This window comes from Rhinolophus hipposideros (genome assembly GCF_964194185.1).
Source record: "Rhinolophus hipposideros genome assembly, chromosome: 8".
NCBI classification, from domain to species: Eukaryota; Metazoa; Chordata; class Mammalia; order Chiroptera; family Rhinolophidae; genus Rhinolophus; species Rhinolophus hipposideros.
The window spans coordinates 65,730,875-65,756,625 of record NC_138054.1 but is presented as its reverse complement, the minus strand read 5'-3'; the positions used below and the strand labels follow the sequence as shown (position 1 = coordinate 65,756,625).

The 25,751-nt window shown below is 44.6% G+C and overlaps 2 protein-coding genes across 6 annotated transcripts in view; one reads left to right on the top strand and one right to left on the bottom strand.

Moving 5' to 3' along the window:
- The window catches only part of P3H1 (prolyl 3-hydroxylase 1), a 17,645-nt gene extending 3,552 nt beyond the window's left edge, over positions 1–14,093 (bottom strand). Inside the window, exons 1-8 of one of the 4 annotated variants that reach the window (XM_081055382.1) lie at positions 13,299–14,093; positions 10,455–10,607; positions 9,165–9,354; positions 8,810–8,941; positions 7,778–7,917; positions 2,972–3,061; positions 2,374–2,426; positions 2,080–2,201 (exon numbers count right to left, since the gene is read on the bottom strand). In XM_081055382.1, the coding sequence (XP_080911508.1) occupies positions 2,080–2,201; positions 2,374–2,426; positions 2,972–3,061; positions 7,778–7,917; positions 8,810–8,941; positions 9,165–9,354; positions 10,455–10,607; positions 13,299–13,763 (1,345 nt within the window). In that variant the 5' untranslated portion in view covers positions 13,764–14,093. Of the gene's footprint in view, positions 1–2,025; positions 2,226–2,373; positions 2,427–2,971; positions 3,062–7,777; positions 7,918–8,809; positions 8,942–9,164; positions 9,355–10,454; positions 10,608–13,298 lie in introns of all 4 variants that reach the window. The other 3 variants (XM_081055381.1, XM_081055384.1, XM_081055383.1) reach the window with 3 other exon arrangements.
- On the top strand, positions 13,947–25,751 carry LOC308500467 (uncharacterized protein C1orf50). Of its 2 annotated transcripts, XR_013993734.1 has the most exons (6): positions 13,947–14,129; positions 14,248–14,363; positions 19,843–19,929; positions 20,628–20,759; positions 21,093–23,341; positions 23,381–25,751. XR_013993734.1 is itself a non-coding variant. In XM_081055385.1 (5 exons), exons 1-5 carry the CDS (start codon positions 14,054–14,056, stop codon positions 21,276–21,278), a joined length of 597 nt encoding a protein of 198 aa, XP_080911511.1. In that variant the 5' UTR covers positions 13,947–14,053; the 3' UTR covers positions 21,279–25,751. The 2 variants fall into 2 exon arrangements, 1 of the variants encoding a protein (XP_080911511.1); XM_081055385.1 differs by having other exon boundaries at positions 21,093–25,751.

The window sequence follows — 25,751 nt, the reverse complement described above, 5'->3', positions numbered from 1 at the left end:
CCGTTCTGTCCAGACACTCACCATTGGATACCGCTTCCCTGTAAGGAAGAGAAATTCTAGTTGTTTCCTGTTCACCAGAAAAATCTCTGGTTCGGTCACTTCCAAAGGTAGGGTGGTCCAGAGAACAGAACTTAGAGCTGAAAGATCGGAGAGCCAAGTCCTAGTCCTTGCTCTACTCCCAAACAGCTGCTGCCTCTTGGGACTTCACACGTTGTGGAGGAAACATTATAAACACATTCCTAAAACATGAGCTCCAGAATCAGAAAGAACTGGGTTTGACTCCTGATCCTCCTTGTAAGACATGTATGGTGATGGTAGGTTTCTTAACTTCCTCGAGCCTTAATTTTCTCATCTGTAAAACAGCATCTACCTTGTACGTGTGATGTCTGTTTGATGTAAAGAACAGTAAGGCAAGTTAAAAGCTTAGCACAATACTTGGCACATAGTAAATGCTACAATATTTAGTACCATCACATCATCATCATCATCATTGATTTAAAACGAGGATCTTGGGCTGGACGGGTGGCTCAGTTGGTTAGAGCGCGAGCTCTGGGCAACAGGGCTGCCGGTTCGATTCCCACATGGGCCAGTGAGCTGCGCCCCCCGCAACTAGAATGCAGTCAATGAGCTGCCGCTCAGCTCTGGGGCGGCCAGATGGCTCAGTGGGTTGGAGCGCGGGCTCTCAACTACGAGGTTGCCGGTTCGACTACACAACTCCCGCAAGAGATGGTGGGCTGCGCCCCCTGCAACTAACAATGGCAACTGGACCTGGAGCTGAGCTGCGCCCTCCACAACTAAGATTGAAAGGACAACAATTTGACTTGGAAAAGGTCCAGAAGTACACACTGTTCCCAATAAAGTCCTGTTTCTCTTCCCTAATAAAAAACAAAACAAAACAAAAACGAGGATCTTACAATCTGCCCAGCCCACCTGTCCCAGGTAGCTCACCCAGGTAGTTATGAGAATCAAGAGAAATATTGAGTGAAAAGTCCCTGAAAACAAAGGAAGTCTGGACAAATTCTTTCACATGCCAATCTTGTTAAATTAATCACTGCTAATTTAAGCAACTGTAGAGCAAAGGCCAACATTTCTCTCTTCTCTCTCATGATGTCTGTCTGTGCTGGGGACACACTAGAGACTCAATCCAACTGCCTCTATTTACTGAGGCGTCCGCATGTGCCAGGCACTGAGCTGCACAAGGCAAGGGGTTGACACCAAAAGACAGTACCCATTCCAACACTTACACAAACAACTGGCAGACCGGGGGAAAGTAGGAAGAAAGGGCCCTGGAAGTTCAACAGAAAGAGGGAGGGGATCCCAAATGGCCGGGAAATTAAGGAGGCTTTGTAGGGTGTATTTGAGACGCGAACAGGCAGAGATGACAGGAAGTGAATTAGGACGAGGGATAGGCATGAACAGAGACTTCTGACAGAGACAGGCTCCAAGAACAGGAGGAGCCCAGTGTGGCTGAAGAGAAGGTGCAAGCAGGACATGAGGCCAGCGGGGAGGATGTTAGAGTCCCCATGTTTGGAAGGCTGGTCTGGCCCCCACGTGGGAAGGGGCAGGGACAGACAGGAACAGGAAAGATGCAGGGCGTATAGGAGCTGCTGGGGCCCGAAGCAGGTCTGAGGCAATGGGAAAAGAAAAGGGCTGGGGAGAGAGAGGAGAAACAGAGCAGAGTTATAATCAGTAGGTCTCCCCAAGCACTGAAGGGGACGGGCAAGGAGGGGAGAAGACCAAAGGAGCCCTGAAGACTCTGAGGCTCAGTAACAGGACGAATGATGGAAGTTGGGAGAAAACAGTTTGGAAGTACGAAAACAGGATGAGTTGTCCTACAAATACTCACTGAAGTGAACTAAACCCATGTGACTGCGACACAGGAGTCTATTTCCTACCAAAAGCCAATTCTCAGTGCTCTTTCCGGGGGACGTCCTTTTGGCGAGTTAGGAAGGACAACGAGGCTGGCTCAGATCCGGAGGCTGGCCCACAGTGAACCTGGCGCCGCCTGGCTAGTGTGGGGCTGACCTGCGTTGCTGCCTCCACGACAGCCATGGATGGCTCCAAGCTCGGTCCTCTCACCTTCCCGGGTCAGCCTGCTCACATCCAGCGACTCCTTGGTCTTTTCTTCCACAAGGGTCTCTATCTCTTTCATCAGGTTTCCAATCTCCTGGGAGATGCGGACGGCTGTTTCCCGTTCTGACCTGTGAGCACAGCCACTCTGAGGCCTGGATCTGGGGCTGGCCCTGGCTCCCACCCCAACTTCCAGACTGGACCTGCCCACCCCGTGCCAGGAGTTCACATCTGCCTGGGCTCAGGAAGCCTCAAGTGCTTCATCAGACCGATCCAAGCATGCAGTTTCTTCAAGGTCCTCACTTCTGTTTCTCTTGCAATCTCTTGGGAATCACCTCTTCTGGAGTCCACGAATCCTAAACGCAGGTGAGGAAAAAATTAACAGTGTAGGGTGACCGACTTACCGTTCCAGGTCTCGATGCATAGAATAGAGCTTACAAGAGAATCCACCTATCTGCTGCCTCATCTCAGCAGATAAAGTGAGAGGTCTCTGAACTGCAGTCACTGCTAGCTACCCTGTTTCCCCGAAAATGAGACCTAGCCGGACAGTCAGCTCTAATGCATCTTTGGGAGCAAAAATTCATATAAGACCCGGTCTTATGTTAGTATATTATATTATACCAGATCTTATAGCAAAATAAGACCGGGTCTTATATTAGTTTTTGCTCCCGAAGACACTTTAGAGCTGATTGTCCAGCTAGGTCTTATTTTCGGGGAAACACGGTAGCTGTCCAGAATTCCCTTTTGTCGTTCTCTGTCTCTCATCCACGGATTTCACAGATCCCATGCTTGGCTCAACCCCCTAACAGTTTTCTCCCTAGAATTAGATGCCACACCACTCACCCCCATCCCCTACACCCTCACGCTCCTCCCTGACCCCTGGCTCTGTACCCTGGCTCACCGGATCAACAAACGGAATTCCAAAAACATCATAAGCGAAGAAAAGCAGTTCTTTCTCCAGCAGGCTTCGCTGTCGGTACTCTTGGGCGCTCTGAGGAAACAGTAGAAGAAATGCCCTGGAAATCAGCTCTGTAACTCCTGGGGGTGCCCCCTGGCATGCGATGTGTTGCTCCCAGTGTGACCTGAGGCTCCTCTCCCACCACTAGCGTGTTATTCCCCATCTGGGACAAAAGTGGGACTTCTATGTTATAGGGTTCCTCTTGCTTGGCTCAAGCAGTACCTCTGAGGGTGGCGTAAACCACTTCCCTTGAAGGGAAAAAGCCACCTTCCACCGCCCCCATTAATCTCTGAGATGGAGAATCTGATGATTCTCAGGAGATACAGAAATGTTTCTCAAAGGAGAGTTCCTTCTTGACTTCTGCAGTTTAATCCTCAGGAAGGAAACGTAGGTGTTTTATTTACTGCATCTTTACAGTCATCTTTGAGGTCAGTACTGTTGTCCTCATTCTACAGACAGACACTGAGGTGCAGAGAGGATATGCGACTTGTTTCAGGTGACACTATAGGAAATGGTAGAGCAGGGACCTGCATTCAAATCTAGTTCTTTCCAATCCTAAAGCCCATGTGCTTTTTGTTATGTCACTGCCTCTCCTCAGACTTGGAACAGGCCGTGTCCTCCCCTGAAGATGGGCAGCTATAGCAACAGCAGCTGGGTCTGGCATCTGGCCTTCCCAGATGTGCTCACAGGTAGGGCTTACCCAGGGCATGGAAACTACCTTCTGGCGTCCCATCTTTCCCTAGGTGCCCTGCTAGTCTCCAAGCAGCAGAAGAAAGGAAAAGAAAAACAATACACCATCAGATGAACTAAAAGATGAGGGCAGTAAGGAAAATGTTAACAGCATCAATGAGTCTTATACCATCTATTATATTTACCCAAGAGGAAGATGGAAATTTTCTCCTATGGAGTTTAAATGATTGGTTTTCTTCACCAAGTGCTAGACACCAACCTAGGGATGTTATCTCATCTAACGCTCCCAACAGCTCTATAAGCGGGAGGCTGCTAGGGAACAAATCCTGCTTCTGCATTTATTCATTCAACACCAATTTATTGAACATCAGCTATGTGTCAGGAACTGTGCCAGCACTGGTATAAAGCAGGGAAACAAATTCCAGTCACCACTACCAGCCATAGGTCACAGTGCGACTTAACTCGTCTCTTGGAGCCTAAATGTCTTCATCTCTAAAATGAGAAGAACAGCACACACCTGATAGGGTGGCTGTGATGATTCAATGAGATGACAGGTGTAAAGCCCCCAGGACAGGGCTTGGCCTGGAACGGGGCTCAGCAAACGTTACTTTCTTTCAAGAAGGGGAGTTCTAGTTAAAAATGGTAGATTGACCATATGGGCTTATTTTCCTCTCTGCCCCAGACTCACTAACGTGACCATAAAGGGGGGGGGGGGAAGTATTAACCCAGCATGACAGAGACTACAAATGCCATCTTCAAACCAGGTGGTCCCATCTAGTGGCCAAAGAGGACAACTGCAAGATAACCCGCCTCCACGTGGGAGATGGCCAGAGGATTATTTTGACTAGAGATCCCAGGATTCCAGAGCTAAGGAAGAACTTTGTTTTTTTTCTTCAGCGTAGGTTGGTGACTCCGACCTCACCGAGTTGTTATGAGAATTAAATGAAATACGATGAAAGAATTTTGTAAGCTGTAAGATGCCACACACATTTGATGGGTAATTATTTTCAATAACAAGTGGCTCAACAACCGAATGGAAGTCACTTACTGCCACATCATCAACCTACTTCTCCCAGTGAGTAGAGGAAAAATTAGCCACCCTGGGCTGCAGTTCAGGCAAGCCAGAAGATCTGTGAGGAAAGCAGACCTGTGCGTTCCTGAGCCAGGTGGACAGCACCAAGCATGCATCTCCCAAGCTGGGAATTTGGTGGCTAATTAGATATGAAGAGAAAGGAGGAGTGAAAACACCCCCCACATCCTGCCAATTCCACCTCCTACCTCCACCTAATCAGTCCCTCTCTTCTAACCATGGCCTCACTCGGGCCACGGCAGCTCTCCTCTGTCCCACCTCAATACCCTCCATCTGGTGTCCTGCTTCCAGTACCTTCCCATTTGGAGTCAATCACCATCACATCTTCTTAGGCTAAGGCTTCAAACCCGTCGAGGGCTTCCCACTGTCTACCTCAAGCACTAGAGCCCAAGGTCCTGGAGAGGCACCCAAGACCCTTCAAAATCTGACATCCCCAGGCCTCACTGCCTGTAACCCCCTAGTATCATCTTCCAGTCACATGGTACAATTGTCCAGGTTGTCTGCACATGCTGTTCTCTGTCTAAAAGGCCCTTCCCTGCCTCATTCACCTGAAAGCTTTTACAAAGAACTGTCAACACCACTTCCACTTGTGTGGCTTACCCTGACTCGCCAGTTATTACTTCTCTTCCATGCTTCCACTCTAGCTTGCACACATGTCTATTATAATATATGCACTATAGTATTCTATAGATTTTGGATTCTATATTTTTCTGTATCACCAGTGCCATAAGGTATGTTTTAAATGGCATTCAAAAAGATGTTAAAGTAATACATATATAGCTGAAAGAAATTCCCAGAGTATCAACAGCCATAAACAGAAACGTTCAGTCTCCCTCCGCACCCAAGACCTCATTTCTCAGGGGTAATCCCGATTAACAGTTTCTTATCAATCTGTCCAGAAAGTTTACACTTTAAAGCATATGTATGTAGTTCAAAAAAACATAAATAGGATTTAATATAATTATAATTCTATATCTTTTTCTCTTTGCCTAAAATTGTATCGTGGAGACAATTTCATTTCGGTGCATAGTAATCTATTCATGCAATATAACAGTTGTCTTTTATGTCACTGAATGAATGCAGCAAAATTTATTTACTCCGTCTCCAAATTGATGGCATTTACCTTGTTGCCAGTTTTTTGCTTTCACCGGCAATGTTCCAATGCACAGCTGTGCACTAACCTTTGCATGCCAGTACTGTGAGGCAAATCCCCAGCAGTCCCATTGCTGGTTAAATGAACAGTGCATGAGTGTGCCTGTTTCTCACCCCCTACATTTCTCCAATATATTTGTTGCATTAACACCTGAGTGGCCTCTAGAGTAACTGTAGCTATTCACCATTTTTTCTTTGACAAGATGAAAAACTGATCCAAAGTTTACAGCCATTTTTACACAGAACATAGATGGCGTTTGAGAGAGGCCAGCAGGACACAGGCAATTGAGGGTCACACTCTGTTCCAGGAGGTGGCTGAGGTTAGAGGTGAGGAAACTGGCCACCTGCCACGTGTGTTCTATCAGCAAGACCCCCGTGATGCTACCCAACCACACAACACTTTGTATACATGGTACTGTGTGTGGGGACAGAGCCAGGAGTGCAATTTCCAGGCTCTCGCCCTCACGTGGAAAGGTGCTGGCTCAGGTAGTAAATGGCCATCAACTGTGATTGGATGGCCATCAGCTGTAGCTAGTTGGCCGTCAGCTGTAACCCGTGAGCCATTGGGCACTAATATAACTGCCGTGGCTACGCTAGCAGATAAATGGGGGCTAGCAAGAAGATGGTGGCTGAGCTGGCAAGAGCAGACTGCAGTTAGCAGGGTGGATTGCAGCTAGCAAGTGAGGTTGGTTGGCAGAGAAGCGGACGGCAGGTTGCGGATAGTGTGGCTCCTACTTTCTGTGTCTCCAACCCAGACATCAGTGAGAATATAGTGGTATGACTCCCCTACCTATGGCTCCGTGGGTGTTCCTTTTTGGCCTCACCATGTCCTGCGTTCTTATGTGGGGAACGGGACCTGATACCCCACATGACACCCTGCATGACACTGCGCCTGTTGGCTCACTACCTCATTTGACCCTCACACTTATCCTGTGTTGAAAACAGAACAAGAACCATAATTTCATTTCACAGAAGGAGAAACTCAGATGCAGAGGGACAATGAAGTGCCAAAGATCACACAGCTAGTAAGTGGGGGAACCAGGACTTGAGCCCAGATTAGTGACTTCAAATCCACCTCACTGCTCTGGACTCAAGAAGAGGGTCATATGTACAAAGAGGGTCATATGTACAAGGCATGTGTACAAATATCGAGGCTCATAGTCTCAAACTTCATTAAGTTAAAAGAGGTAAATTTTTATGTTTTTAATACAAAAATAATACTCATTCACTGAATTTAGAAAATAGAAATGAGCAAAATACAAAAATCATCATAATTCCATCACCCAGAAAGACCATTGCTAACATTTCAGTGCATTTCATTTTGGTCATTGTGTTATATAGATTTTTCTACTTGTATTGGAGTGGGATGGGAATAATGCTGAAAGAGGGAGAGATGAGACTATGGCAGAAAGAAGAGAGGGTAGGGAAGAAAATGAAGACAGAAAGTGAGAAAAAAAACACAACAAAAAAACAATGAGCATTATATTAAAAATGATAAATCTTGGCCAAATGGTACCAAGTCTCAAAGTAGGGGGTTCCAAAAAGGGGAAAGAATGTGCTGCTTTGCAGTTCTGTTTTTGAAGACTCAGACAACAGACTTCTGGGCCCAGATCCTGCTAATTAATTATGTTAATAAGGCTCCTTGCTTCCTGTGTTTCCTTGTTCTCCCAGCCACAAGCGCTCAGTGCACTCCCACATGCCCAGGTACTATGTCCCCACCAAACCCAAGCAGTGCCAGCTCACCCTTCGCTACCCCACTCTCTGCCCTCTGGTCTGGGTTCAGCTAGTAGCTGCCATAACTAACGCAAGTCTCTCACCTCACGGGGCCCAATGGATCTGGCTTGTTCTTCTCCAAGCATGGCGGTATAGTAGGCCAGATTCTGGTTCATCACTTCATCATTGGGGAAGAAGAGGAGATAGGTCTTGGCACATTCAATAGCCTGTGTATAATTCCCAACTGCAAAGTGAAAAAAAAAAAGTGGCTGACAAAAAAGGGTCTAATCCTGGGTACCAGGAACCACTAGTGTTCAGTCTCACTACGACTCAAAGCAATGGTGACATAACAAGGTAGCCTAGCTGCAAAACAAAACTGCCTGATGGGGGGGGGGGAGACGTTATAGAAGAATAAGAGTAATAAGAGTTATATAAATATAGAATATAGGATTGATTTTAAGGTGCTCAATGTCCTCAGGGCTGCCTAATATTGAAACGGAAAGTAGAACCCTCTGCAAGCCCACGTATTCAAAAATTTTCAAGTAACTCAAACACTGGATTCAATATTAGACCAACTTCAGGAATATTCCCATTTTCCTACCTTCTTTTCCCTATGGATTTTCAGAAGGGGGGAAGACTACAATAGCAGATTGCCTCTTTATTGATATGTGTTAGTCTCAATTCAACTATAAACATCCTATACTCTTGAATATGCTTAACACACAGCAGGAACTCAGTGAAGACCTGCTGACTTGTTTTTCTGGATATTGACAGGCCCTCCTGAGAACATCAGTGCTATACAAGGGAGAAGGGCTGGAAAATGCCCTGAGAGCTGGTTTCAATGGTAGGATGCCTTTGCTGTGACTTAATTCAGATGCAAAGTTAGAATATAAATGTCATAGAAGGAACAAGAGAGAGAGGTCCTAGAGCCTCCCTCTCCCAGCTTTTGGGCTGCTGGTATCGGCTACCTTGTCCAGTGGCTTGTGACAAAACACCCAGGGATCACGTGGCACAGTACCTTCCAGAGCCAGAGAGAAGGCAAACGTGTTCAAGAAGCACATTGACCATAATCCCTGCCTACCTCGCTTTTGGCTTTGCACATAAAAGCAGCAGAGAAAGAGGAAAGTCGGCCTTACTGTTATAGTAGGCAAACTGCAGATAATTATAATGCGATGGCAGGAAGTCTTCAAAGGGTTTCTCTCGACTTGGGTGGGAAGCCAGCTCGGTGACACAGTTCTGCTTACAGCTGAGAACTTGGATGTAATGATCTGAAAGCAATCAAAGAGGGGGAATAACCTAAGGTCAATCTTCAGGACTCAAGTTTTGGTTAAGATGAACAAATTGAAGTGGAAGCAATTTTTAGTCAGATTCCCAGACAAGAAATCTAGAAATGAGCCTGAAGATGCTATGTGTACGTATTACAATATTATCACAACATTGCTCTTGGAGCACAGGCAGGCCTGACCCGCGGACAGGCTCTGAGCCACGCACCTGTGATGGACTGGAAGAGGTCAGCGTTGTACTCCAGGTAGTTGTAGCCGTCATAGTCATAAGGTCCCTCGCAGAGCACCCGGCACTCCTCGTCCGCCAGGAAGTACTCCTGCAGCGCCGCCTCTAGGTGGGGCACAGCTTCCTGTGGCTGCTCCTCTGAGTAGAGTCGGACTCCCAGTCGGAACTCATCCTACTGGGAGGAAGGAGTACTCAAACGCAGGCCACAGACAACCCCATCTCCTTGTTCCTGTCCACCTTCGCGAGGGATCTCATTTCCTGCTCACCTTGGGCTATGGGTGGAAAGGGTGGCTGCTACATAATAAAGGCCTAGCGTAAGTGGTCTTTACTTGTTTCTTTTGAAATCTAAAATCATTTAACTAAATCTAGATGAAAGATATATGTAATTTGCTTGCACTTTTCTGTAGGGTTAAAAGTTTTCAAAATAAAAGTTTAATAAAAAAATGTAGTTCTTAAATGTTAGAATGTGGTCTGTGGTGATGAAAGCAATCTTTCCAGCAATGAGGGATGATTTGAGCTGCTGCATGCAACACATTATAGACTTTAGTTTCGCTCTCTGTGGGACACAGCTCCCGGTCTGTGGACAATAACTATTTTCATTGATCACAGAATTACTTAAAAATAACCCAAAAACTGTGTATGGTTGTATAATATACTAGGTATACATGATTTATTTTAAAAGTCATTCTGCTATTTTTTCCAATACCTCTATTTCTATACTATTAAAACAAGAGAATATAAACACTTTATAAAAATGCTATATCATCACAGACAATATCTCTTAAGGAATCCATACTTTTCCTGCTAAACAACTAGAATAAGAACATTGAGGAATACGGTACCACTTATTATTGTGAAAAGCCAAATCTACATGACCCAAAAAAATGTGACTTGTAAATAAATACGATCTATGCATGAGATGGACTATCATGCATCCTTTAAAAATTGTGTTTTGAAAGAAAATCTGAAGACTTGAGAAAAGGCTCATGATGTAATGTAAGTTCAAAAAGGATGATGAAACATACATATGCAATATGACACCAAATGAGGTTTAAAAATTACATACGAAAGACTTAAAAAAATAGGTCAAAACAACAACTACCAGTTTTCTTAAGGTGGCAGTATTATAGATGATTACTTTCTGTTTTATATGTATCTGCCTTTTTCTAATCGTGTATAATGAACGTATATTACTTCTGTAATCCGAAAACAACCCCAGTCAATGTCACTTGAAAAAAAAGAGAGAGAGAGAAAGGGAAAAAGTTTCTTCACCATATGGGGTTTGGCCTCAAGATCCTTGAAGTCAGTCTCCTTCACCCCAGACATGGTCTGGTAATAGTCTAGGTTCTGACGCATCTCCATGTGCTCAGGATTGCCCACGAAGAAGGTGTGCGCTGCTGCGACGGCTTTCTCCAACTTGTTTATCTAAGAATGAAGCACAGGCAATGTAATAATCACATGCAAACCCTTAGGTTTGTGTCCAAATGTGCAGTCCACAGTAAACAGGAAATCTCAGTCTTCCTGAACCTTCCACTCAGTGTGCCCCAACCCCTGCCTGGCTCAGGAAACCCACCTATGGCAGGAACTACATAGCAGAGATTAGGAGCACAGGGCCCTGGGCAGATTTTCAGCTATTTCCCAAATCAGGCTTAGGGGTTCCCTGAATTACGGGAGGTAACGCTTCAACAGTGTGAACATTCTGTTTTAAAACAAAGGTTGTATTGTAGGGGGAACATTGTGGAAAACTAAGTGCCCAAAGAATGTATTCTCAACATTCAGATGTACCAACTGAGCTGAAGGAAGTCTAAGACTTTAAGGATTTAGGAGTAGGGGAGAAAGAGCAGTTAACAAGTAGACTTTGCCTAAGAATGTGCCTAGAATTTTTTTCTTTTTTCTTGCATCAAATTAAGTATTTTCAACACTTTCAAGGAAAAGGTGGGTGGCTGAAAAATCCTTAGATTCTTTATAAAATCCAGACACAGCATCATCTTCTGACTTAAAGTCCAGGGCTCATGAGGTTAAAACAAGTGGCTAAACAAAACTGAGGGGGAAACATTGTGCTACAGGCCACAATACTGTCCATAGCAATGGACTCCAGCACATCAAAGTTACACAGGATCATATATAGAATCTAAAATAAATTACTGATGATCTAACAATTAACTACATGAGCTTTGGTGTCAGGCAGACCAGTGACAAATCTAGGTTTAATTACTCACTTGCTGGGGCTTTTGACAAGTTAGAGTTGAGAGTTTCTAAACTCAGTTCCCCTATCTGTCACTTGGAGATAGCACTCACAATCTCATAACATTGTTGGGAAAGTTAAAGGCGATAATATATACGCAGCTTCTAACGTATGGTGCCAAGCACAAATGAAGTGCTCGATAAATGTTCGCTCAGTAAATGTAAATCTTAGAACATTAATATGCTAATTTTTTTTCTTTTCTGATCATTGGTACTAGTAAATGCACACTAAACAAGGAGACTGCCTGGCTGTGACCCTAAAATAGCTAAGTGACCCACGGTCAATAATCCCCATCTCTGTACCTCAGTTTCCTTAATTGTAAGATTAAGAATTTTTTCAAGCCTATCCATTTTATGGATGTATTCCCTCGCCTATCTTTCAGCATTGCTCCCGACTTTCTGTTTTCCCCCATCTCCTCACTCCTCTCTCTACTCCCAATCCTTCTTACTCCCTAAGCACTCAGGCATCTACTTTCCTTCTTTCACGTGAACGAACAACCGCCCTCATCTCCTAATGATTCTCCCTGCCGCCACTTTCTGCTTCTTCCAAGGCATGTTCCACATGGCTTCCAGCATTAGCATTCTAAAACCCAATTCTGATGATGGCTCCCTGAAGCCTGCAGAATTCACTTCCCACTCTGGCCTCACTCTATCTGGAACGGCCATCCTTGCTCTCCTCTAGCAATATCTAGGATCAGCTTCAAATGTCACCTCTTTTTTCCAAGTCTAATTTCTCCGAGACAAAGTTACATTCTCCCTCCTTTGTGCTCCCATAGCCCTACGTATGTACCCTTTTAGTAGTCCTCCCTGTAGTGATTCTTAATAGCAAAGCAAGACAAACAATGAAACATAAAGTCAAGCACTTTAGTTACCTGGACAACAAATGGAATGTAGTAGGTATGCAATAAACATTTATCAAAGAATTTTTAAAGGTGCTGGTAAGTGACATGACCAACAACACAGCCCAGTTATTTTGGTTTCAAGCCCCGTACTATTCTGAGTAACTAGGAGGAATGGAGCAAAACTGTGCATGCAAAATGCTTGTGGAGAGGTGGAAATCTGAGGTCCCCTCAATTTTCTAAGTTTCTTTTTAGGTCGAATTGAACGTCTGTTAAACTACGGATATAACCGATATGCTGCACAGCTCCTCCTTCTTTGTTCACCCAATAAAATGAGGCCAATAATAGCACCCACCGTACAGAATATTGCTGGGATCTGAGTAAGTGAATTAATAAAAGCAAAGTACTTAAAACAGTGCCTGAAAGTTATGTGCTGGCTGTCATCATCATCATCATCACACAGGCCCAGAGTGCTCCAAATCCATGTATACACTCGGACTGAGGGCACTCTCGAATTCCTAAAACTACTCATTTTCTTTGGAAACCTAACAGACCAGCCAGAGGGTCCCGTACAGGGAAGGGCCAGACAGCCCCTACTGGCGACGTGGCAACCTCGCGTCTTCAAAGAAAGCTGCAGCACTCGGGCGGCAGGAAAAGCATCACTGAAACTCGAACCGGAAGGAAGACACTGCAGAAAGGTCCTACCTTCTCGCTCACCCATTTACAATGAAATCGGGATGAGAGACCCAAGGTGCCGCGTTAGTCCCCCGGAGGAGGCCTCCCGGGGAAAACCGACAAACCCAAGCTTTGCTTGGTGGGTGCCTTAATCCCAGGCTGGACCTTTGGGGTTACCAGCGAATTGGCGAACTGGGCGAGGTGGGTCTCCCGGCAGGGCCCTGGCTCTCCCTGCGTCCGAGGTCAGGCGACCACCTTCCGTGTCCGCGGATCCTTCCCTGGCCCCCCAAGCGCCCCCGCGTCGCCTGCAACCACTCCCAGGAGGAACCCGGCCGCCCAGGCCCAGGCAGGCCTGCACCTTGAAGTAGGCGACCTGCAGGTAGTTGTAGGGGCTCCGCTTGTGGAACTCCAACTCCAGCTCCTCGCTGAGTGAGTGGGCGGCCGGCGGCCCCAGGCAGCGGCGCAGGCAGGCGGCGCGGCGCAGCAGCCCCCCGAAGAAACGCAGGTCTTGCAGGGCGGCCGCGCCCGAAGCCTGCGTGAGGCTGGGGGGCGAGCTGAGGTCCGTCTCCCACGGGACGTCGGCGGCACAGCGGCTGCGGCAGCGCAGACGGAGGGCGCGCAGGGCGGCCCGCGAGCGCAGCGCGCGCTCCATGCTCAGTACCACCCCGGGCCAGTCCCCGCGTGCGTAGGCCGCAGTCCCCTCGGCGAAGAGCAGATCGGGCGCCGACATGTCCCAGCCTGCCTCGGACTCCACCTGGGCCCGGGAAGCCGTGGTGACTACAGCCAGCAACGTGCTCAGGAGACTCCAAGCGCCGGCCGCCATCGCCGCCTCACACCTAACCCTATCGTTCGCCACCCGCCACCTAGACCGGAGTCCCACCCCCGGGAAGCCCCGCCCCGCCCCGCCTCCGAGTGAAGCCCCGCCTCCTACGTTGGGCGGTGCATGTACTCCGCCCCTCAGCGTAGTCCTGTGCGTGAACCGGAGCCCCGCCTCCCAGCTGCGCGCCTCTGACGTCCAAAGGTCGGGGAGCACGGCGTCATTGTCCACCCGCCTTTATATGCGTTCTCTTCCGCTTTGCGCCGCCTGAGCGGTGGGGAGCAGAAGGTCCCGTCATGGAGGACGCTGCAACGCTCGGGCGGACTGAGGGCGTCCCTGAAAACCAAATTCAGTCGGCGACACAGCTGGGAGGTAGGCGGGGCGGGAGTCGGGTGGGGGAAAGAGGCCGTCCGGGAGCAGCTAGTCTGCCGGCCTCCGCGGGAGGCCGAGGGCGGGCGCTCACGGCCTGTGCTCTGCGTGTGTGTCGCAGGAGCCCTGGTGGAGCTCACGCCGAACCCCGGCGGCCTGGCCCTCGTGAGCCCCTACCACACCCACCGGTCCGGTGACCCCTTGGACCTCGTGGTGCTCGCAGAGCAGGTGCTGAAGGTGAGGAGACGCCGCCGGGGAAATAGATAGCCGTCTTTGTTCGCGTTTGGCTCAGCGTCTTACGGCTCGAATGTCACAGACACTTGGCGTTGGGGTAGCATGGGTTCTCGTCTCCACTGTGCACACGGGGAGAACTGGTTGTGATTGCGCCGGCGGCCCGCCCCGAGCTCTGACCGGAGACCGGGGGCTCCTGCAGCGGCCCCTTGAGTGCCCGTGCGCGGCGTCCCTCGTGGGAGGGTTTGCGCAGCGCCCGCAGTACACGCGATTTCCTCTGGGCCTTAGGACGGCCCTTTGGATTAAGCAGTGCAGAAGTTAATGCTTCTCATGTGACACGTGTCGAGAATTTTCTGGGCAAGTTTCGAGGTCACTCTACTGCAGACTCTGCAGGCGTGCGGAGTTCACTTCAAAGTGCTTCTTTCTCTCCGTAAGACCGTCATCTCAGGAGTTTCAGAGCCTAACATCTTACGGAAGGGCAAGGACTCTGACCTTGCCCCCGTCCCCTTCATTGGACAAGCCCAGTGCTTACGTGTTGGTGGCGAAAAGAAGGAAAAGAAGGAGGAAATACGAAATAACGGGGGGAAAAAACACTGGAATTTGGATGAGTTTTAATCCCACTTTTGATATTAACTTGCACTGCGACTTGTGGCAAATTACTTTAGCTGGACCTTAACTTTTTAAACTATAAAATGCAGGGTTTGAACGAAGAGAGCTCCTACATCCAAAGCTCTGAAGAACCAAATTCCATCTAAGCTCTTATCAAGACTTCAGTTGTAGAAGCCTCTTCAGTTGGTACCTACATAGGGCCTTGCTGCTTTAAAGCGTATGATAGCCCCTTATCCTTGTATACACTATCACATTTGGCCTTGGTTAGGTTCAAAGGTCTTTGTTTTGCTCAAAAATATTTAATATTTGGGGGTCGGCCGGTGGCTGTGGCTGACGTGGGTGTGCTCCTAACGCCGAGGTCAGGTTCCATTCCCACGTGGGCCGGTGAGCTGCACTCTCTACAGCTGAGATTGTGAACAGCGGTTCTCCCTGGAGCTGAGCTGCCGTGAGCAGCTGGAGGTTGGCGTGGGTTGCCAAGTGCTGCCGTGGGCTACCATGTGCCAGCGTGAGTGGCCAGGAGCCGGTGTGAGCTGCTGTGTGCTGCCCTGAGTGGCCAGCGGCCCGCAGCCAGTGTGAGCAGCCGGCATCCGGCGAGAGCTGCGGTGGCTGCCGTGAGCTGCTGTGAGTGTGGCAGACTGGTGACGCGACCCACTGCCTGGGTGGGTGGGGCTCATAATACCAGCATGGGACTGGGCGCTGTGTCCTATACAACTAGACTGAGAAACAGCGGCTTGAACCGGAGTGGGTGGGGGGAGGCGGAAGAAGGGAGAAAAAAAAATTTAATGTGCTCAAGTTGCCTCACATATACATCGCTGAATTTCAGTTTTGTTTTGTTTTTTTTTAAATTAAGGATTATACAAATGCTTAGGAAAGCTCCTTTGATTCAAACCTATGCCTTTTCTTTACTAGAGGTAGAGAGCAAAGTATGACTTTTATGGATTAGGAGAGTGTAATGTGTTTAATCAGATCACTGTTATTGAGAGGGAGGCTTCCAGGGCCAAATTTTAGGCACACATTTTCTTGGGTAACTGAGTAACCTTCGTGTTTATTACAAAGTCCTGAAACAAAGAAGAAACACAGTTTTTGTTACTTCAGCCTATAATCTAGTGAAATACAGAGGACTCATTGTACTGCCTCCATTTTTTCAATACTATAAATCTTTGAGAAGCTATAAAAAAGACACTCTAGAGACAAATTGAATCAAGCATATTTAGTGTCTGTATACTGAAATGTACTTTCTAGCAGGACTGACCTCTGAACCTGCCTTTTAAATACTGCATGTTTAGAAAGCTCTGGAGACCTGGTGTGAAGACATGAAATTTGGAATCAGACTGATCTGTGTTCAGATCTTCAACTGCCATTTGTTAGCTGTGAAACCTTGGACAGGTTGCTTCACCTCTCTGAATCTGATTCCTAAAATGAGAAAGTGAAGTTATCATCTTTACCTTCATGAGGTGTTATGAGAATTAAATCATAATATATGTAAAGGGCCTTACTCAGAATGATTGGGTATGTGCTTAGTAATTATAGGTACTCTTTCGCTCATTTCTGTTTTGATTAGGCTCTTTTATTTACAAGGAGCAGATTTGCTGACACCGCCTTAAGAAAAAGATTTATTATAAGGCTGCTCCTAACCTGGAACTACCTTAGTTCTAGAAACCACCTAATCTCTCCTTGGCTATAAGGTGCTTCATTGTCCTTGGAACAAAATGCAGATTCTTTTGCCTAGGCCATAACGGCTGGCCTGACCTGGTTTGGTCCCGTCCTCTTTTATGCCTCCCCCTCACTAACTACTCTTCAGTTGCTCTGGTTTCAAAAATGCCTGGAATATTTTTCTTCAGTTTTTGCATGGCTGTCCCTTTCCTTTTGTTCAGACCCAAGTCAAATGTCACATCCTCAGTGAGGCCTTCTTGTCTATAGAAGGCTATACCCCACCTCATCCAAATGACAATATTATACACATGCGTTCCATGTGTCCTCACCCCTACTTGTTAGTAAACCAGTTACTTCACTCATTAGCTTTCTTTGATCTGCTTCTACCACATAATTATGGTTATTTCCTTCATAATAGTTCGTCGTTGTTCTGAGTACATATAATGCTAGCTTTAATTATCTTTCTTTTGGGTGTCTGTATTACTCCCCAGAGTTGTGCTGTACAATATGGTAGCCACTAGCTACATAATGGCTGTCGAGTACTTGGAACGTATGGTTACTGCAACTGAGAAACCAAATTTTAAATTTCATGTAGTTTTAATTTAGCTTTTAAACCTGATAATTTAATTATTGGAAACTTTTAAATATATTTGGAACAATTTGTGTGAATCGACTCTTTCAACTAGAAGTTTTCTGACGTCGAAATACAGATCATGTATTTCCAATGAAAATTTAGCATCCAAATTGATAGGTGCTGTGGGTATAAAATATACACATAATATGAAATGAAATATCTCAATTTTTAAAATATTAATTACATATTGAAATGATCATTTTTGATATATTGGGTTAAATAACATTATTAGAATTAGGTTTACATATTTATTTTTACTTTTTTTTCTTTCATAACCAAAATTTTATTGGTTGTTTTGAGGATAAGTACACAGACATTTCAATTTGTACACAATTCTTAACGTACGTACCAAAAACCTACAAAGTAATATAGTTGTGATTCTTTTCTAAAGTTAGTCCAGTGACTTTTCAGCTTACAATTTGGAGGTTAATTTTCCTTAATAGAATATCAAGTACCAATATCTTCAAACGTTAATACACTGTTACATCATAGCCCCACGAATTCACAATTTAATATTATATGGACTACATACTCAAATTTTCAATCTTTCACAAAATGACTGAAAAACTGGACTACCGTGACCAAAGATTGTACAGAGTGCAAAAAATCCGGACTAGGAGAGCCAAGATCAAGGAGTGGTTTTGTTTAGGAAACAATTCTACCAAAAACAGGATAATAGAAGTAATTAAAAATGTTCAAGACGTATTAAATGCATGACTGACTCCAAATGGCCATTTAATATGCTTTATATTGTGGGATATAAAAAGTACCCCCATCTATGGAATTTTAAGCAACCCGAAGACAGTCAAAGCCTTCCATAGTCAATAATATCCCACTATTTTCTGGTTGGACCAAAAAATAAACAACCCGCAAATGATTTAAACTCTTAAAAAACATTTACACTTAAAAAACGGGATGAGGTGGAATTCCCTCCTTAAAAATGTTTCTAGAGCTACTAAAAAAACTTGCATTTACAAAATAGTTAATAAAAATATTCCTCTGAATTGTACAAGAAGAGAGACAGGGACCACTGATAAGACGTGGTGTGATATTAATCAGACTTGGCTTCTTTCTCTCCTGCTTCATCAGGGACTGGACTCTCCTCATCCGTTTTCTGCAGGTAAATCTTTAGTTTCTTGGTTAGCCACTTCGGCCTGTTTTCCCTTGGCTCCCCCTTTCCTTTTTGTCTGCAGATTTATCCTTTCCTGACACCTTTTTCGGCTTCGTTTCCACTTTTGAAGGAGCAGGTTTAGCCGACCTCCTCTTGGGCACCTTGGCGTCGGGGCGGGCGCCGTGCCGGGTGCCACAGGAGCTGCTGGGATTCGCGGCCGCAGCGCTGGGAGAACCGGATCTATTTTTACTTTTAACACAGCTACAAGAAAGTTAAAAATTACATATGCGACTTGCTTCATATTCTAAAGAACAGTTGCATTAGAAGTAATCTTGCAAGGACAGTAATCTTGTCGAAGTTAAGTGCCTCTCGTGTTTGCCAACGCATCCAGTGCTTAGCATAGTGTCTGACATGCAGTAGTTACTAAATGTGTATTTGTGGAACAGGTAAATGATTGGCTCAATTTACTCAACTGTTTCTGTTCACGGGCTTATTCCTGACTTTCACCTTAAGCTTCCTCAACTAAGCAGAAAATTCTCTTAATATTTCTTAATTCCAGTTCACATTTAACCTTCTAATTTCTTTTCCTTAACTTAATTGTATTCCACTGGAAGTGAATCAGCTTTTCTTGAAAGTAAACCGGAAGTTTTGACAGATTTCTGATGCCTGAGTGATAATCCTTCCCAGTACATGGATTGAAAACACCAGTCTCTCCGAGCTTTGAAAATTGTCTGATTTATTTTAAGCAGTTTCCATTGCCTTCAGTTGCATTTTGTAGCACATGACACGCAGTCTTACGTGTACGTTATCGCTTTGTTTCACGTCTGCATCATAGGGCAGTCTTGTAAAATTCATTTTAAGTCACATGGAATGTAAATATAAGTTAAAATATAACTAGGTGTGATGTAAATAATTTAACTGAGGTAATGGTCAGATAACAGATACTTTCTATATATAGCTAGATTCCTATTAGCAGGTGATAAGAGCTATATCACAAGTGTCTTCGGATTTTTATTAAGACCCATCCATGATTTCAGAAATGTTTAAACATGAGAAAATAAATGGAGACCAGAGGAATAAGTGCAGCTAGTCAGGCAAAGAGTAAGGGGGGAAATGTCTTAGATGGAGGAGAGGGCATATTCAATATATTTGGTAGCGAGAGAACAGGGCATGTTGGAGGACTGAAGAAGTTCAGTGTGACTGGAACATAGAGTGAAAAGGTAGAAAGCTAGGAGGAATAGAAAAGAAGGAGCACTTAAGTCTGTGGTGTGGGGTCACATCAGGATTGGCTTCTCATAAGCAGTGCTGTTTGAGCTGGGCTTTGAGATGAATGGGTGTTCATGGGGAAATGGTGAGGATGGAAGAATATTTTAGGCCTACACAAAGGTGCCATAACTCTTCACATTGGTATCTAAATAAGAACATCATAGAAGTCTGATCCTTTTTTGACCCACAGTTCAGTTTTGTCTCAACTTTAGGCTAACGAATTCATCCGAGCAAATGCCACCAACAAGCTGACAGTGATAGCTGAGCAAATCCAACATTTGCAAGAACAAGCGAGGAAGGTAAGTAATGGCTTTTAGGTAGGCTTTCATTTTCTTCATTTGCTTTCCATGATTGACTGAGCTTGCTTATTTTAATCATTGTAGCTTGCCTTCAGTACCTCCTACAAATGTATAGAGGTGTTGAGTGAAATAGAATGACCCCAAGAGTTAAGTATAAGATATGTTTTTTTCACTAAGAGAAAGTTCAGTAAGGTAAAGTATTTTAAGGAAAACATTTGTTTTAAGTTATAAAAGATGTATACTTACTACAGAAAAATAAGAAAGATATTTCAAGCCAATAATGTTTAACATTGGGGCGGCCGGTTAGCTCAGTTGGTGAGAGCGTGGTGCTAATAACACCAAGGTTGCCGGTTCGATCCCTGCATGGGCCAGTGTGAGCTGCGCCATAAATAGATAGATAGATAGATAGATAGATAGATAGATAGATAGATAGATAGATAGATAGATATAGATAGATGATAGAAAGAATGCTTAACATTTTGAAATACAATTTTTCTAAAGGAATTTTTATAGCACAGTATAATTATAGTCTAACTTTGTCTCCTCAAAATCGTCTGGATCCCAGTAATGTGATTCATTGCCATGGGGGAGCAAGGTCATAAACATTGAACAGTTTCCAGATTTTCATTGGGACAATCGCTGACTATGAGTGCCTGTTTTCTGCAAAGCCTAATTTGTTACCTCTTTGTGGTTCTTAGATATTAGAAGACAGTCTCAGAGATGCTGATTTGCACCACGTAGCTTGTAACATAGTGAAAAAACCTGGCAACATTTATTTCCTTTATAGACGGGAAAGTGGTCAGAAGTATTTTTCCATTATTTCTCCAACGGTACGTGTATTTTTTGCACAAAAATCTAGTCTTTGAAAATTTTTGGCGCACATGTGTGAAAATGTAGGCATGGGGATTGGTAAATGGTTTCTGAGAGAATTGGAGGTGGTATGAGCCCAGCTAGACATGACTCTAAAAAATATACATGTGCTTAATTCATTTCCCAGCCATTATCTCTGTGAAGGGAGAAATCTGATGTGTAATGTAATGCTTTCTAAGGATGATTCTGAATGGTCTGAAATGAAAAGCCAAAAAAAGAAATGTGGCATAATTAGGAAATGTTTCTTTATGTCCTACCCTGATCAAGAGCTGACTCTCCTTTGCCTTCCCTAGGAATGGGGGACAGGGTGTCCACATGACTTCCTTGGTGCCTACAAGCTACAGCATGACTTTTCCTGGACTCCGTATGAGGACATTGAGAAGCAAGACGCTAAAATCAGCCTAGTGGACAAGTTGCTAAGCCAGCCATTGGCCCTGTCTCCGAGCTCTGAACCCAACTTCCAGGGACTGACTCACTGAGAGTAGACGCTGACAAACAGCTCTCACAGCAAGGACCTGTCACCTTCTCGTTGCCCCCATTCTTTGCCTTAATGGGAAGTGACATGAGAATTGAGGGCATGTATGTGAATCATGACCCTCTGTGATTGTAATGCTGCATTACTTTTAGTTGGGATGGGAATGAATCACATGAGGCTTTTTTGGGGGATCCTCTCTGGTGCTCAAATACCCACCCAGTTGGTTTCAGCATACTAGCCAGTGTACTTTACTGCATTAGAGAAAGAAGAGTTTCTTCTTCCCACAGAAAGGTTGGCAAGGATCTCCAGAGGAGGCTCTTTTTAGTTTTTTCTGTAATTAGTCTTTAAGATTGGGTTTTGGCTACTTAACAGATAGTGCAACTCCAGTTTCAAATTCATCTGGGAACAAGAATGAGGGGTAATGGAGGATGGTAAACAAATTAGCTTGGCTGCGCTAGAGACTATGGGATTCTGATATTGCTGCACTATGATTGAGGTTTGGCTTGCCCCTTCTCTTTCTGTCTTGTTAGTGACCGGAGTATCTGAGGCAGCAGCAAAAGCCAGGTTTGGGGAGGGTCAACCTCTAAACTCACAGAATTTTAAACTCACAGAGATGTTGGAGGCTGCTACTAACGATGTAAGTCCACTTGATAACCTCACTGAGGAGGAGATGCAGGGTTTAGCCATCTGCAGCAAGACAAATCCATTTAAGTAAGAACTTTAAAATACTGTGGGAGAGAGAATGGGGCAGTAGGTGAGAAGAAAAATAGCCGATTTGTTGGTTATGAATGAACTTAGATCAAAACTCATTTTCACCTAAATTGTTCAAGAACTTAACAGGCTTTCTGGCTGAGTTACTAAACCTGACTGGACTCTTGTGGGACCCCACCTCACTTCCTGTTTATTCAGTGGAATTAACTAAATTTATAGCATATCCAGCATGGCAGTACTTCCTTTACAGCGTGAATTAAAAGTAGAGATGTGTACTTGAAATCACAGTTGTCCAAGTTGCTTTCTGGCAATGGGTGTCCCTCATGCCAATCTGCTTGGTAAAACCCTAACCACATTCTGGCCTTTCCTTATATGTTGCACTCCTTGTGAGTTGTAAGCGGTCCATGATGGCCTAACACATATGGGGCTAGAAACTGACCAGGTGACACTTGGTCAGTCAGATCACAAAGGGATGGTCTGTGGAGTAAGCTGCAAAAGCCTCTGGGATGCTGTGGGACACACACACACACACACACACACACACACACACACACACAAGGGTACAATAGTTGATTCTGACTACAGAAAGTTACCCAGGTTTCCAGAAGGTCCTCATCTGCATTTTGAAAAGGTGCTTCATTAATTATCTATTGCTGTATAATTACCACAAACTTACTGGATTAAAACAACACACATTTACTTCAGTTTCTGTGGGTCAGGGGTTGAGACACACTTAACGGATCCTCCGCGTCAAGGTTTCTCACAAGCTTGCCATCAAATTGTTGGCCAGGGTTAGGTTCTCATCTGAAAGCTCAGCTGGAAAAAGATCTGCTTCCAAGCTCATTTACAGTGTTAGCAGAATTTCAGTTCTTCCAGGGTTGTTGGACTGAGATTACTGACTGTTTACTAACAGATTGTTAGCGAGAGGATGCCCTGAGTTCCTTGCCGCATGGGTCTCCTCAGAATGGCAACTTTCTTCATCAAAGCCAACAAGGATGACAGTCTGCTAGCAGGATAGAAGTTAGTCTTATGTAGCCTAACCACGAGAGTAAAATCTCATACTTTTGCTATATTCTATCGATTAGAAGTAAGTCAGAAGTAAGCCAGTCCACACTCAAGGCGATGAATTATATAAAGGTATAAATTATACAAGAGCATGAATACCAGAAGTAATATAACATTTAGGGAATTGCAGCCAATTTAAAGTGAAGAATGTGGGCTGGGGGCTATGGAAGAATAGCTAATTGAAGGATTTGGGGTAGCAAGTTAGTAATACTGGCCTTTTAGAAGCCTCATTTTGGTAGCAGAGGATGAGTTGGAAGAAAGACCATTAGGCAACCTCCATCCCTTGTACAGGTAAAATGATGGAGGTCTGAACTAACATCCCTTGTACAGGTAAAATGATGGAGGTCTGAACTAACATGGTACAATGAGGTGCCATATTTCATCAGTTGTAAGATGCACTTTTCTTCCCTCACATTTTAAAATCTGAAACCTGAATGCTTCTAAAAGTCAATGTCATGTCATAGTTTTTTTTCTTAGAGCTACATAAAATAATTGTGTCTTAATGGAGGCATCTTAGATTTGATGAGGTTATGGCATTTTAAAAGTACAGCAGGTATTCAAATAATGTTTCTTTTAATGTTTTGTTAAACGTTGATGTTAAAACACTAGAAACTTAACTCTTGTTTATATCAATTAGCCTATAGTACAACTGGTTTTGTTATACAACGTTTTGCTTAAAGCCATGGAACCTATTGACATTAAGTGAGGATTGCACCTTGTTAACTAATAACATGTAGGAGGATGAGTGAGAAGAATCTTAGATAATGCTTGAATTTCTGTCTTGAGTGTGTGGATCGTAGGGATCCACTCAATAAAATGTGGAAGAGGAAGACATCCCTGATATTTTCCAGAATAATTAGCAATCTTTATTTCCTTTTCTAATTTACTGTGCTGACCCTGCCCAGATTCACTGGGTGTGAGTACCAGCTGACTCTCCCTCCCTCTATGTACCCTAGGGTTCTGGAATGAGGGAAGGAGGGCTTACTGTATTCTTACCTTCTCAAGTTATCAGTCCACAAGCATTGGGAATATTGGTATTGTAGATACAAAGATGATAAATACTGTTCAGTGAGCTCTGTCAAGCATATCCATTATCTGATTTAATTTTCATATAACTCACCACCGATGAGGCATATACGATCCCTATTTTACAGAGTGGAAACAGCTGTTTTGGCAGATTAAGATAGCCCTAGAAGATCTCAGTGTAGGGTGTAGAGAAGTTAAAATATGAAAGTGATAGAGTAAGATGTGTATATGGAATAGTATAGGAGTAGTCCCCTTGAGTGTTTAATGATGAGCCTACATAAGATATATGTCAAGATTCAGAAAAGTAACTTAACCAAGGTCACACAACTCATAAGCAATAGTGTGTATGCACACACACACTACCCGACCTCCCCTACCCCCCAACTCCATTCACAAGTTAGTCTCCTGACACTTTGTTTTGAACTGCTCTGGACCAAGCCGTTGGCCCGCTTTACTTTCTACTGGGTGATCTAATCTATTCCCTTGGCTTTAAATACCACTACATGCAGCCGGCTCCAATGATGTCCAGCCCGATCTCTTCCTCTCGAGTTTTATGTAGACTTGTTTATCCAAAAGCCTCACTTGATGTCATTACAAACTTAACATGTCCGAGGGCGACCCGATGGCTCAGTTGGTTAGAGTCCGAGCTCTGAACAACAGGGTTGCCGGTTCAATTGCCACATGGGATGGTGGGCTGCACCCCCTGCAACTAAAGAATCAACACCTCTCTCACTCTGTTGTCGAGGTCAAAAAACCAAATTCCCTGATTCTGTTTGTTCTTCCCACACCAATCAGCAAGTCTTAGCTCTGTTTTTAAAATACGTCCCAAATCTGACTGCTTCCCACCATCTCCACCTGTTTCCCCTTAGCCCAATGCACCCACATTTCCAGCATGGACTAATGCAGTAGCTTCCTAACTTGGCTTCCTTGCCTCCATTCTCACCTTCTTTTATTCTGTCTCCACAGAGACTGTAGGCATCATCTTTTAAAATGATAAATCAGGTCACAACACTTCCATATAAAAATGACCCAAGAATTGCTCCTGACACTTCTTGCCCAGGTACTATGTGATTTACCACTCTCGGTACTCACCATGGTCCTGCTGACCTTGTTCTAACACATCAAGTTTGTTCCTACTTCAGAGCTTTCACATTTGCTCTTCTATCTGCCTGGAACATTTCCCCCCAAGATCTTTCCATGGTTTGCATCTTTCATCATTTAGACCCCTGCTCGAATATGATTCCTCTGATGACCCTATCAGAAATACCAACTCCTCTCATGTCAAAATCACTTCTCACCCTGCTTTGTTTTCCATAAAACTTATCATGACCAGACATTATTGGTTGCATTTCCCCCATCCTTGAGTGTAGGTTCTGTGAGGACAGAATTGGTGTCTGTCTTATTTACTGCTAATCCTTAGCACCTAAAATAGTGCCTGGCACATAATAAATAATAACGAGTGGATGAATGGGGGGACATCTGGAGCTCTGCACTTAATTACATCCTGCTAAGGATCTTAGTCAATGTAGCTAACACATATAACGAGAGCCACAGGTGTGATTTAAAATTTTTTAGTAGCTACATTGAAAAAATAGAGGGAGCATTTTCTCAATCCGTTGAGATTTTGTTTCCCAGCAATTGTCATCAGGTTGACACAAATAAATTCTCATAAGTT

What these genes read in the sequence shown, in the direction of transcription:
- LOC308500467 (XM_081055385.1), top strand. Translation starts at nt 14,054, where the DNA reads ATGGAGGACGCTGCAACGCTCGGGCGGACTGAGGGCGTCCCTGAAAAC. An exon ending in GTCGGCGACACAGCTGGGAG is followed by an intron (nt 14,130 to 14,247) that starts GTAGGCGGGGCG and finishes TGTGTGTCGCAG; the next exon opens with GAGCCCTGGTGGAGCTCACG. An exon ending in TTTCCATTATTTCTCCAACG is followed by an intron (nt 20,760 to 21,092) that starts GTACGTGTATTT and finishes TGCCTTCCCTAG; the next exon opens with GAATGGGGGACAGGGTGTCC.